The 12,129-nt window shown below is 42.0% G+C and overlaps 1 protein-coding gene across 2 annotated transcripts in view; it reads left to right on the top strand.

The window, feature by feature from the left end:
* GYS2 (glycogen synthase 2) overlaps positions 1-12,129 on the top strand; it is a 589,778-nt gene that overhangs the window by 348,662 nt on the left and 228,987 nt on the right. For both annotated transcript variants that reach the window (XM_078674071.1, XM_078674070.1), the window contains one exon: positions 8,122-8,228. In XM_078674071.1, coding sequence (XP_078530197.1) covers positions 8,122-8,228 — 107 coding nt within the window. The remainder of the gene's footprint in view (positions 1-8,121; positions 8,229-12,129) is intronic.

The raw sequence follows: 12,129 nt of genomic DNA, 5'->3' as shown, positions 1-12,129 counted from the left end.
CTATTCCAAAACCCCGCACCACTATTGTAAATACTACTGTACCTACCCCGAGCCCAGCAGTACTCAAACCCTTCTACCCGCAGAAACCAGCACATAGGTCGAACACAGTCTCCAGGGCACCAGTTAACCACCCCCCTAGGCCACCCTTGGTGTATAACCCAACACGTCAGGCTAGTCGTCACAACTTCCGCGGAGGGTTTATTGACCTCCCGCCAGAAGCAGGGTCGTACGTCATTATTCTAGCCGGTGTTCCAGAGTTGGATCAACAATCACAGGAGAATGATTTCTCTCTAAAAAATAAAGTCATCCACTGGCTTAATTCCAATAAACAACTCCCCGACCATCAAAGAAGTAATATACTTATGGTTCGGAGAGTTCCCTGGATTGGTCGTACGCACAAGTCCATAGCCGGCGACTGTGTGGTGGTATCATTTTCTGATCCCCACACAGCCCAGTGTCTATGTGCAGGGCCATCTTTTGAGGCCAATTCCACAATAGTGGTGAGGCCTCTCACCTTTTTCTATCCTCCTAGACAACAACTAGTGAGTGAGGGGTCATGGTCCACTGTCAGAAACCCTAGTCGATTGACACATAGTTTTGTTGGACAAAATCAACTTAATTGGTGGCAAGGGGTCCCCACTTCCAACAGGTTCGGCTGCCTGGAGGAGGTGGATTGACTCGGGAGGTCTGGAGACTTATCTCCCCTCAAGATTATTCCCCACCAACGGAGCCCTTCACCCCTAAATTCATTTCATAGGATGAAGGATACATTGACAACAAGCTTAGACGAACCGATCCAGACGCCAGCCATGACAAATCCTTCCCCACCAATTGTTACCAGCCCATCGGGCTCCACACATCCCTCTCTAAATTATACGGCCCATCAGGAACCCAATGATATGGCTGCGAGCCCGTCTCGCGCTCAAGTACCACATATAACTGTAATTTCATGGAATGTGGCTGGGCTCTCCAGTAAATTAGACTGCCCAGAGTGGGGCTTTTATGTTAGTTCCAAAAACTTAATACTCTTACAGGAAACCTGGGCGCGAGAAGCAGTAGACCTACCTGGCTTTGCTTCTTTTACCAAAATAGCCAAGTGGGAGGGAAAGGGGAGACCATCTGGGGGATTAATGATAGGGATAGCAACGGATCTAGGCTGCCAAGCCTCCGCTTTGGAGACCGCTTCCGACGATCTGTTGGCCGTCCTACTAGAGTGGCCTGACGCATTGAAGCTTCTAGTTATTAATATCTACTCTAGGCCGACCAAAATGCATAACGAGTCGCCCACTATAGATGAGTTAGCTAGGTTTCTAGAGGGTATCCCGTGTGATCTCCCCTGTCTAGTTGGGGGCGATTTTAACTCCCACTATGAACCTCTGCCGGACTACGCGATGGTCCGTCCCTAGATGAAGACTCCAGCTGGCTGATACCTGAGTCGGCGGCACCACCTCCAAAGGCTTGGACTCCCCTGGCCCTACAAATAAATGCCCTTACTCTTAATCTTGCTTTCAGGGCATGTAATGGGCGCTGTAATTCGGACATACCAAGTAATCCGACTTACAACAAACCCGGTAGTGAATCCCGACTAGATTACATTATGGTCAAAACCTTCATGTGGCCAGCAATAATTGACTTTAAAGTTTGCCCAAGAACGGACAGTGACCATAATTCACTGGAATTGACTTATTCCCTCCCTAGGAACCAGGACCTATTACAGGGATCTGGTAGTGACAAGTCTGGCCTCCTACTTGAAAATAATCGTAGGAAAGTCAAGTGGGAGAAGCTGGCTAGTAGTATAGACAAAATACCCTGCCTCTATGAAAGGCTAATTCCATTTTTAGAGTGTGCCTTCGACCTAGGTACCAAAGACCTAGATGAAGTAACTAGAGGAGAACTAGCAATAATACATAAAAACATTACAGACTCCCTTGAACAAGACTTGTTCACATCCTCTACGAAAAGGAAGGGCTATAAGCCAAAGACCTCGTGGTATAATGCCACGTGTAGGAAGGCTAAGGCCCATTTGATATCTGCCATTAAGGGACGCCTTAGCAGGGAAGAAATTTGGGATAGGAGAAATAAGTACAAGTCCCTTCTAGTGAACGCCAAGGCGGAATGGGACCACGATTATTGGGAGAACCTCACGAAAGCACTATCAACCAGAGATTCACGCAAATTCTGGCGGGTAGTAGCGAATGGCACGACGGAGCTATCTCCAGCATTAGAGCCCAATATAGCCCCCTCAGTATGGCAGGCCCACTTTGAAGCGCTGTATGCAGAGGGTGGTGGGGATCCTAGTAGCGAGAGATTCTTGATTAGACCTACCCCTTCGGGGGCCCCATTCACTGAAAAAGAAGTGAGGGAGGCCATCAAAGGCCTACCTGCTGGAAAAGCACCGGGATTGGACGGGGTCCCGGGGGACCTGTTTAAACAGGAACCAGGGATTTGGGCACCGTACCTCACACTTATATTTAATGCTATCCAGGGGGGAATGACTGTGCCCGATACTTGGATGGGAGCAGAGGTAGTCCCAATTTATAAAAAGGGATCCCCTCTGCTCCCATCCAACTATCGTCCTATCAGTCTGATAGATATATCCCAAAAACTCTTTGGCAGATTGATCTTAAATCGTTTGCAGGTGTGGATTCATGAAACGGATATCCTGTCTCCATACCAGGCAGGATTTCGGGAGGGTGTATCTACTACAGACCAAATATTCAGGCTACAACTGCTCTATTGGAGAACAGCGGTAATCGAGGGCGGCAGTCTATATACCATCTTTGTAGACCTACGTGCCGCCTTCGATTTGGTTCCTAGAGCAAGGCTGTGGAGCGTCATGAAAGAGCTGAAAGTCCCAGAGGACATTTTGGCAATCCTGATGAGACTCCATTCCAACAATTATGCCCGCGTTAGGTGTGGCAAAGGTGGCAAACTAACCGAAAGGTTCCCCGTTCGCAGAGGTGTAAGACAGGGTTGTGTGCTCGCACCTACCCTGTTTTGTATCTTTGTGAACGGGGTAGTTGCCCACCTCAACAGGATTGCTAACTCTGATGCCCCAAAGTTGACTGGCAACAGGGTGCCTGCAATTATGTTTGCGGACGACACCCTGTTGCTGTCTAAATCCCCGATGGGGATCCAACGCATTCTGGATGGCTTCCTAGACCTCTGCTCTGAGCGGGGATTGGAAGTTAATCCCCAAAAAACTAAATTCATGATTTTAAATCCTAACGCCCGAAATAGAGCCCCTCCAAAGCTAGGAATGGTCCAACTAGAACGGGTCCACAATATTGAATACTTGGGCATTACTATAAATGAACATTTAACTTGGTCATCCCACCAGGCCAAAGTGACCATCAAACTGGCACAGTTGGCGGGTGGCACTTTGCGCCTGGCAAACAAATCAAGCTATCGACCACTTACCCCAATTATTCATATATACAAAACACAAGCGAGGGCAGGGGTTACTTACGGGGGTGAGCTGTGGGGCTACATTCAACATCCGAAGTTACAGGCCACGGAGAACAAATTTTTGAGACAGGTAGCTGCCCTTCCCCAGAGTACCCCACTACTTCCACTCAGATTAGATCTGGGTATTAAACCCATAACAGAGGAGTTGGGACTCAAACCCCTAAAATTTTGGAGGCGTTTGTGGTCCAGCCCAGATCTTGTAACTTATAGAGAGGAACTACAGGAATTCCTGGAACTAGGGAACATAAAGAAGATTCCTTGGTTGACCTATGTCAAGGGAAGGTTCGAGGAAATTGGGTTCCCAGAACTATGGACAGATCCTATTAATTCATGTACGAAGATATCAAAGAAGGTACTTGCGAGTGCCTACAACGACATGATGCTCACCAGAGCCTCCAACAACTCCCGTGAGGGGTCCCTGACAAAATCATTCCTGAAAATAAAAGACACCTACTCTCTCGAAAAAACACTGGACAATATTTCCCCTGCATTAACAAGGAAATTGTTCTTACAATGGCGCTACGGATGTCTTCCTCTAGCCTCGTTTACAGCGTCTTGGACAGCGTGCTTCACCGTGCCATCTTGCCCAATGTGTGCCCACCCGAAGGAGGACGATATGCACGTGGTCTTCTTCTGCAAGGGTTATGAGCGAAGCAGAAAATATTGGCTAGTTCCGATGCTCAGGAACCTGGGATTTAGATCTTTCCAAACTGCTTATAGAGTTCTAAAATCTGACCTCTCCCCTTATGTAGTTTTTGCACTTTCAAAATTTTTAACTGCATTGTGGGTTACCCGAACTCGAATGATGAAAAGATTGGTATAATGGACTCCTCCAGCGGTTTTTCTCACTGTTTTATCCAACATTTAAATGAATTTTATCATACTGGATCACACTATGTTTAATAAGTTTTTAATTGTATGTTCTTGTTGCATCTTTTATGATCTGTGATCGAAATAAAGATTTTTGAAATTGAAAATTGAAAAGGAGCTAAGGTGGGGGATGGCTTAGCCTCTGATCTCGATTCCCTCTAGCCGGTTCATAATCAAAGAATGGTTAACCAAACATGGCTGATAGATCAAGAAGAATCAGCACAGCCCTCCCTCCCTTGTCTACCGTTTGAATCACTTCAGTAGCAGCAACTAAGGCTGATTTGTGCAGTGCTGAGGTCAAAAGCCATATTGTGATGGATCCAGAAGACTGTTAGTATTGAGAAAAGACATCATGTCCTCATTAACCCGTTTCGTGCGTCGTATGTTCAGCGCCAGTGCTGAACGTTCTAAGAAACGGGTGGGGCTGCGTCGGCCGTTGGACATGTGCAGCACTACGGAGGTAGTGCTCGCAACGTCCAACGGCAGCACTAAAGGGGTTAATAGCCTTTTCCAATATTTTTGCGGGCAACGATAGGCGAGATTTGGGCCGATAGTTCTTGGGTCAAGGTAGGATTTTTTCATGAGATGAAGCACTAACACCTTTTTCCAGGATACCAGAAAGTGTCTGGAAACCAAAATATTGTTCAAATGTTCCGTAAAATGTACACACATCAAGCTAGAGACCATTTGCAATACATTTGACAGGCAAGGATCCAAAGGAGAACCTGACTGAATTTTACTTCTCTTTCTTCAGTAAAAGGAATGAAACTATCAAGGACATTAAGGGCCTACTCAGCAATATAATGTGACATAAACACTGCATGTTTGAGCATTAAAGACTGTATGTGGTGGAGTGGATATGTTGATAAATGATAGAAGGGGCTAGCTCATGGATGCATATATGGCTTTCATTCACATTATAGGTTTCTATGAGCTGGATGATAATGTTTCTAATAGATCAAAGAATCTATGGAATGTCTGGACATTGAGCCAGGCTGAATTGGAGTAGTATGTCTTGTCATAGTGGTTTTGCCATTTTAATGTCACTTGATGTTTGTGCTAGACTTTGGTATGTATCATTTAATTTTGGCATACACTCTGTCTAAACTTGGAACATCTCTCATAGCTTCCTGAAGATACCAGCTGGATAGAAAGATGGCTCATACTCAAGCCACCAGGCTGGACAACAGAGACCACACATGATCCGGATGCTTCTGGCTGAAACTGCATCTTGCTCAGTTTGATAGGCCGGCATTTGCAGTTCGGCCACACTTGTGGCTTTCTTCAAAGTGACAACAATGCAACACAGAGTTACACAAACTGTAGGTCAGGTCGCGAGGCAGTTTTTGGTGGATCTCAAAATTCCAAGCAATAAATTAAGATGTCCTTAAATTCTGTATTTATCTTGTCAATTTTCCTGCGCTTTAAAGATAGAGATCATATAGAGATCAAATGAGAGACTATGCCTTCTGATAAATTGCTTTTTAACATGGGGATTGGTGTTTGCAAACTCCTTTCACTTTGCAGTCTAAGAAAGAAAAATAAAGTGAATAACGTGAGAATCTTGCTGGGGTACAGCGAGTGCGAAATGAAAGTCTGTAGGATGCCATTCATTTTGTAGCACACAACAAAATGTAAATACCTGTAAACAAACTTTTCATATTCAGCCATTAGGAAAGTAAAAATATAGCACATTTTGTTTTGTAATTCTGAAGTGTGATGAAGACAAAGGTTTTAAAAGAATCAAACAAATCACGACACTTTACTTGGTGATGTACAAATATTATTCACTGAAATTCGATTTTCACACATTATCATTTGTGAATAGTATCGTTTTAACTGTAAAACTGTAGATACATGCAAATTTAGTGGCAAGTTTAATGCTAAATGTGCTGTCTGTAATGAAAGAGCACTACCAAACCATGCTTTAGTTACATTAATATCACCCATCTCAGACCCGTTAAAGCTAGCTGGGTCGCAAACGTTTGTCATTTTAAAAATTGGGCCCTGGTTCTAAAATGTTTGACAACCACTTGAGTAAAGCATTCTCTTTGAGACATATGGAAGTAGCCAAAATGGAGTTTATATCTCATATTATTAATACTTTGGATGTCTTTATGTGTTATTACTGTGTCATGATTGAGGGCATTGACTTACCTTAATAATATCTCTACAAGCATATTGGGATCTCTGTGATGAGTAGGATTTTTTGTGCAAAATGCGCCCATTGCCACGGACAAACTTTATTTTGCGCAGGGGTGGACTGGTGGAAGGAAAAGATTATCGTATTTGCCCAGTGACCTGAAAAAATGCACCATCTTAATTTTGGGATTTGGACTATTCATCACTGCAGCCAGATATTCTTTGGAAATTCTGCAGATGTCACAGCCTATATCAGTGCACGTGGTCAGTGTGGAAGATGTGAAGGGCATCCCAGTCATTAGCACAAGGAATATGGAGGATCTAGAACTGAAGGTGGAGGCGAAAAGAGACTAGCTGAAAAAAGCAATGAGTGATCTCAGCCACTCACCCTCTCAGTCATCTCCCGTTCTTCCCAAATGAAGCTGATGCACAGAAGAAGAATTGATGGGAGTCTGAGAGGGGAAACAACCTTTAGAACGCAACTTTTACAACGCACTACTATTACAACAAAACTTTTACAATGCAACATCCATTACATCGCATGCCATTACAACGCAACCATTACAACGCATGACACTACAACGCATACCACTACAACGCATGTCATTACAACGCATACCATTACAAAGCATAACATTACAACGCATAGTACCCTTACACTATCCAACATCTACCCTACTGTTGAACCCCCTGGAGTTGGAATAGTAATTTTTACCCCTACACTATCCAACACTTACCCTACTGTTGCAACCCCCTGGAGTTAGAATAGTAATTTTTACCCCTACACTATCCAACACTTACCCTACTCTTGCACACCCCTGGAGTTAGAATAGTAATTTTTACCCCTACACTATCCAATACTTACCATACATGCAATGTAACGTTATGCGTTGTAACGGTATGTAAAGGTAGTATCGTTGTAATGGAATGCGTTGTAAAGGTAGTTTTAAAAAATTTGTTGTAATGGCATGCGTTGTAATGGAATGCGTTGTAATGGATGTTGCGTTGTAAAAAATGCGTTGTAAAGGTATGCGTTGTAAAAGTATGCGTTGTAACATCATACATACATCTGAGAGGGGATACTTAGTCCCTTCTGTTCTGTCTCCCAACCCAGATTTCACTCCCTCTTCCAATCATTTTGCTAATAAAGAATAGCAAAAGAGAGGTGCGTGAGGGATAACAGACACAAAAATAATTTAGAACTCAAGAGACCCCTAGGTGCAAGTGATAAACGTGACAGAGCCATGGATGAGAGACTGTGTAAAGTACAGAAAGCCAGTGCAAGGTAGACACTGAGACAGATATTGCTTAGAGACATCTACCATCACCCAGTGAGACAACTAAAGCAACATATTCTCCTGAACGCTTGCTATTTGCCACCTGCCAATGCTTCTACGAGTACTGCTGACTCACACAGTAGTAATGCGAGGGATCAGGCATAATTATATTAGTAACGTTATGAGAAGTAGCAAATTCGGTCATTGTTCTACCTTGATACACCCAATTCACCTAAAATATTCAGTGCATACTGCTGTTTGCCATGATTTACTAATAATATTGCACAATGACCCAATCTAATTTTAAGTTCTGCAAAAATTGTTTTCTGCTAATGTATTTTCTTTTGTTTCGTTCCCCTTGCAGGTTCACAAAAGTGACGTCACTGTAGTTGTGTTTTTCATAATGCCAACAAAGACAAATAATTTCAATGTGGAGACTTTGAAGGGACAAGCAGTGCGAAAACAGCTGTGGTAAGAATTATTCTCTTTTTAGGAAATAGTAAATGCCATCACACTCAAAAATAGAAAATTTGTTTTAAATATGCGAATCTGGTCTGGTTTGTATGTAATAGATTGCCTTTCGATCCATGCAAATATAGAGTTAAATCGTGTCAAGGAGCTGTACATTTATAGTTAGTTTATATCATGAGTAATAAAGAAATACGAAATCTAGGTGGTGTAGAAAGGATAATTGAGTGTGAGCAATAGCTTCCTGTGCTAATTATATATATATTCACTGAAAAAACCATAGGTTATAGACCATATATAGTTAGGAATTAGCATTTACAAAACCTTGAAAATTCACTGAAAAAACCATAGGTTATAGACCATATATAGTTAGGAATTAGCATTTAAAAAACCTTATTTTACTCACACAAAACCATTGAAATTCCATATATAGTTAGTTGCACTAACTATATATCGCGCACCCGCAATCCACTGCTGATCATGTCACATATTACATCATTCATGACATGGTCAGTGACATCACTGATGACATCACTGATGACATCTCAAATGACATCACTGATGACATCACTGATGACAACATCCAGTGACTGTATGTTTCTGTAAAGTTAAAATATGTCTTACATATTGAAGAATGAGTGGATGTATAAGTGTCTGGATGAAGGATTTAGTAGGTGCGTGACTGACTGTATGAGTGAGTGATTAAATGTGTCTCACTGAATGTATGGGTTAGTGACTAAACTGTCTTAATTTGTGCATCATTATGTCTGTTGTTCTGTAAACTGCTGCATGTGTTCATCATTAGCTATACGAGAGGCTATATGTGTTATTAATTGGTTGCCCAAGTATTTCTATGGGAGATTGAGTTTGTGTGGGGGTGGCTGGAAGGTGTGTGACTCTATGCATAGATGTGTGAGCAGTTTATTCACTAGGTGTATGAGTTCAAGAGTGCATGTGGAAACAGCTACATGGGCAGTTGACTGTGTGCATGAGTGTATTGATGAGTGAATGGATATCTCAATGCTACATGTCATAGTAAGTACATATGTAAAACACAGTACATGTGAGAGTTGGCATATATAAATAACTGTGCATGAGAGCCACTGAATGAGTGAGTGGTTGTATCGATCATTGTGAACTTGTATCAGGGATTGTATAAGAGAGTAAATATGTGTTAGTATATGTTTCAATAAGTAAGGTGTGTTTAACTATATAGTTGAAGAAATGGAGGTGAGATTGTTTCTTTGCATGACTGACTGGGTGTGTGAGTAACTCCATGGATGAGTGGCAGTGTGTGAGTGTCTGTATACACTGAGTGTATCTAAGGTTATATTAGAGTCTGAAGAGGTTTATCGTATTAGCACAAGAATGATGTCAAATGAGATGTCATCAGTGATGTCATTTGAGATGTCATCAGTGATGTCATCAGTGATGTCACTGCCCATGTCATGAATGATGTAATATGTGACATGATCAGCAGTGAATTGCGGGTGCGCGATATATAGTTAGTGCAACTAACTATATATGGAATTTCAATGGTTTTGTGTGAGTAAAATAAGGTTTTTTAAATGCTAATTCCTAACTATATATGGTCTATAACCTATGGTTTTTTCAGTGAATTTTCAAGGTTTTGTAAATGCTAATTCCTAACTATATATGGTCTATAACCTATGGTTTTTTCAGTGAATTTCAATGGTTTTTTAATAGCAAATATCATAAGCTGTCGAATGTCAAGTACGTGGTAAGTGAAAACATTTTCGTGTTTATGCACACTGATCTGCTTTGAATGGTGCCCCCCCCCTCATTTCTATTAGGAGTACTCTCTCTTTGCAGATAGTGAAAGGTAGTTAACGCAGGCCTTTGCCCCCGTTGTAATCCGTCGTGCCTGCTTCTCTCTCCATTTGATTGATTGTTATCCAAGTATTTACTATTTTAGAATTAGTTCTCTTTGGTTCATTCTCTATTTACAAACAAACACAGAGTCGCAATACTCTGTTTAGTCTTTGCAGATAACGAAAAATCGTGTAAAAAAAAAGAAAAGGAATCGAGCAAAATCAGTAGGCCACTAATGGGATCTCTTTTTGACCTCGCTAAAATAGAAACATTAGGAACAACCCCTCATGACAAATACAAAACTAGTGAGATGAACTGAACTCCACACAATGATGGCTGCAAAACAGCTCGGCTCCGCCACCCACCCCGCCCAAAATAACGATAAAGAGCGGCTGCCATGATTGGTTGCGGAATGGCCACGACGGAGCTACGAAATGGTGCTGCTCTCATGCTAACCCCAGCTTCAGTCTGAAACATCCAGAAACACTGTAGACTACCAATTCGATCAGTTCCGGTAGCGCCCCAATGTAACCCGGTAGAGAAGAACTAGCCCTCCCCTCTTTGACTGATGGTTCTTGTTGCCTGTCCCTTCTGTTGTCATTTAACAGAACTATTTAGCCTGCTGAAAGGGGTTGTGTTTCGACCGCTGGTTGGTGGAGACATTTTGACTATATTCTGGACCTGCGTTGTCGCGTAATGCGTCATATGACGCGCCGCGTTAGCGCATCCGGAAGTCATCCGGGGCGCGCAGCGCGTAACGTAAGCATAACAAGTCATGTGACTTGTTAATAAAACTTTTCATTGGTTCATTTTACTTTTCTTATTCTAATGATGAAAGCCTTGGTCATATCACCTAAAAATTACGCTTTTAATTACTTCCGAACATTATTTTTTCTTAAATATATGTTATAATGTTCCAGGCTAATGTACTTTCCCGGAAATTTTACAACTGTCCTGCAAGTAAAATATATTCTTTTTTCGAGAAAAAGAGCGTTTCTTCGTCCCATGACGGAGCCGTTGAGCAAAAGAGGGTCGACCTGCTGTCTTAGTCGCCGATACGCCTGAATATGAGATTCTTATCGATCACTTTATGTTGCAGGAATAGAAAACACAACAGCCCTTGACCATTTATCTTTACTGCGTTCCTTCGTATTATACCTTTTACCCTTCATGTAATTGGTCTGCTTTATTTCACTTGCCTTTTAATGATTCTAAAACAGTGACTATTATTAAAAACTTTACCAATGTATATACTACTACCATGTTTTCTTTTAAAAACCTTTATTGTGAAAATTTCATTATACAAATACGAGCCTATAACCACGTGGGCCTGCCACGGAGCAAACTGTAATCGTATATGATGAATAGACATTTACACTGTAGAGGAACGTAACGGGCGGGCCATTAGGTTGCAAGAACTAAGGTGTCTAACAGTTACGGAATCGGTGGACGTACATTTTATAATTAAAATACGACAGGGCCAGTTACAATAAAATTATCTAGATATACATTTGCGGGCAAGTACCATGGGTGACGTTAATTCGAACTTTCAACAGTACAGTAATCAATAACACATCAGAACTTAATATCAATAGGGATGTCGAAATATTCAATCAATTCTCGTCCCCGCCCGCCATGTGCTTCAAAACTGCATACGTATCTCGTGATTTCAAGGTTCTGCAACCAGTACACAACAAGGAGTTACGAGTCCCATTTATTCTGGCGCCATTTTGGGCGAGGACGGGCAGGTCCAGGATATAGTCAAAATGTCTCTACCAACCATCGACTATGATGATGTTCATATGCTGTATTTATTAGAGTAACACTCATCTGTCCACATGAAATTAATTTACCACAATCTAAACATGTCATTTTAATCTTTCCAAAGTTCTTCTAAATATTTGGGACCGTTTCCCTTGCCTCTGAAGCTCTCAGTGCCACTTCTTTGATGAATGTACTAGCAGGTCAGGGGTTCTCCTCCAAATCTCTCTTTTATGCAGCACTATAATTAATTGGTGCCACCTCTCCATATGACGATGCATGGTATAGTTACCACAACTATATTTTTTTT

Source organism: Lissotriton helveticus, chromosome 1_1 (assembly GCF_964261635.1).
Source record: "Lissotriton helveticus chromosome 1_1, aLisHel1.1, whole genome shotgun sequence".
NCBI lineage: Eukaryota > Metazoa > Chordata > Amphibia > Caudata > Salamandridae > Lissotriton > Lissotriton helveticus.
The sequence above is the reverse complement of the archived record's forward strand: the minus strand, read 5'-3'. Positions and strand labels throughout refer to the sequence as shown.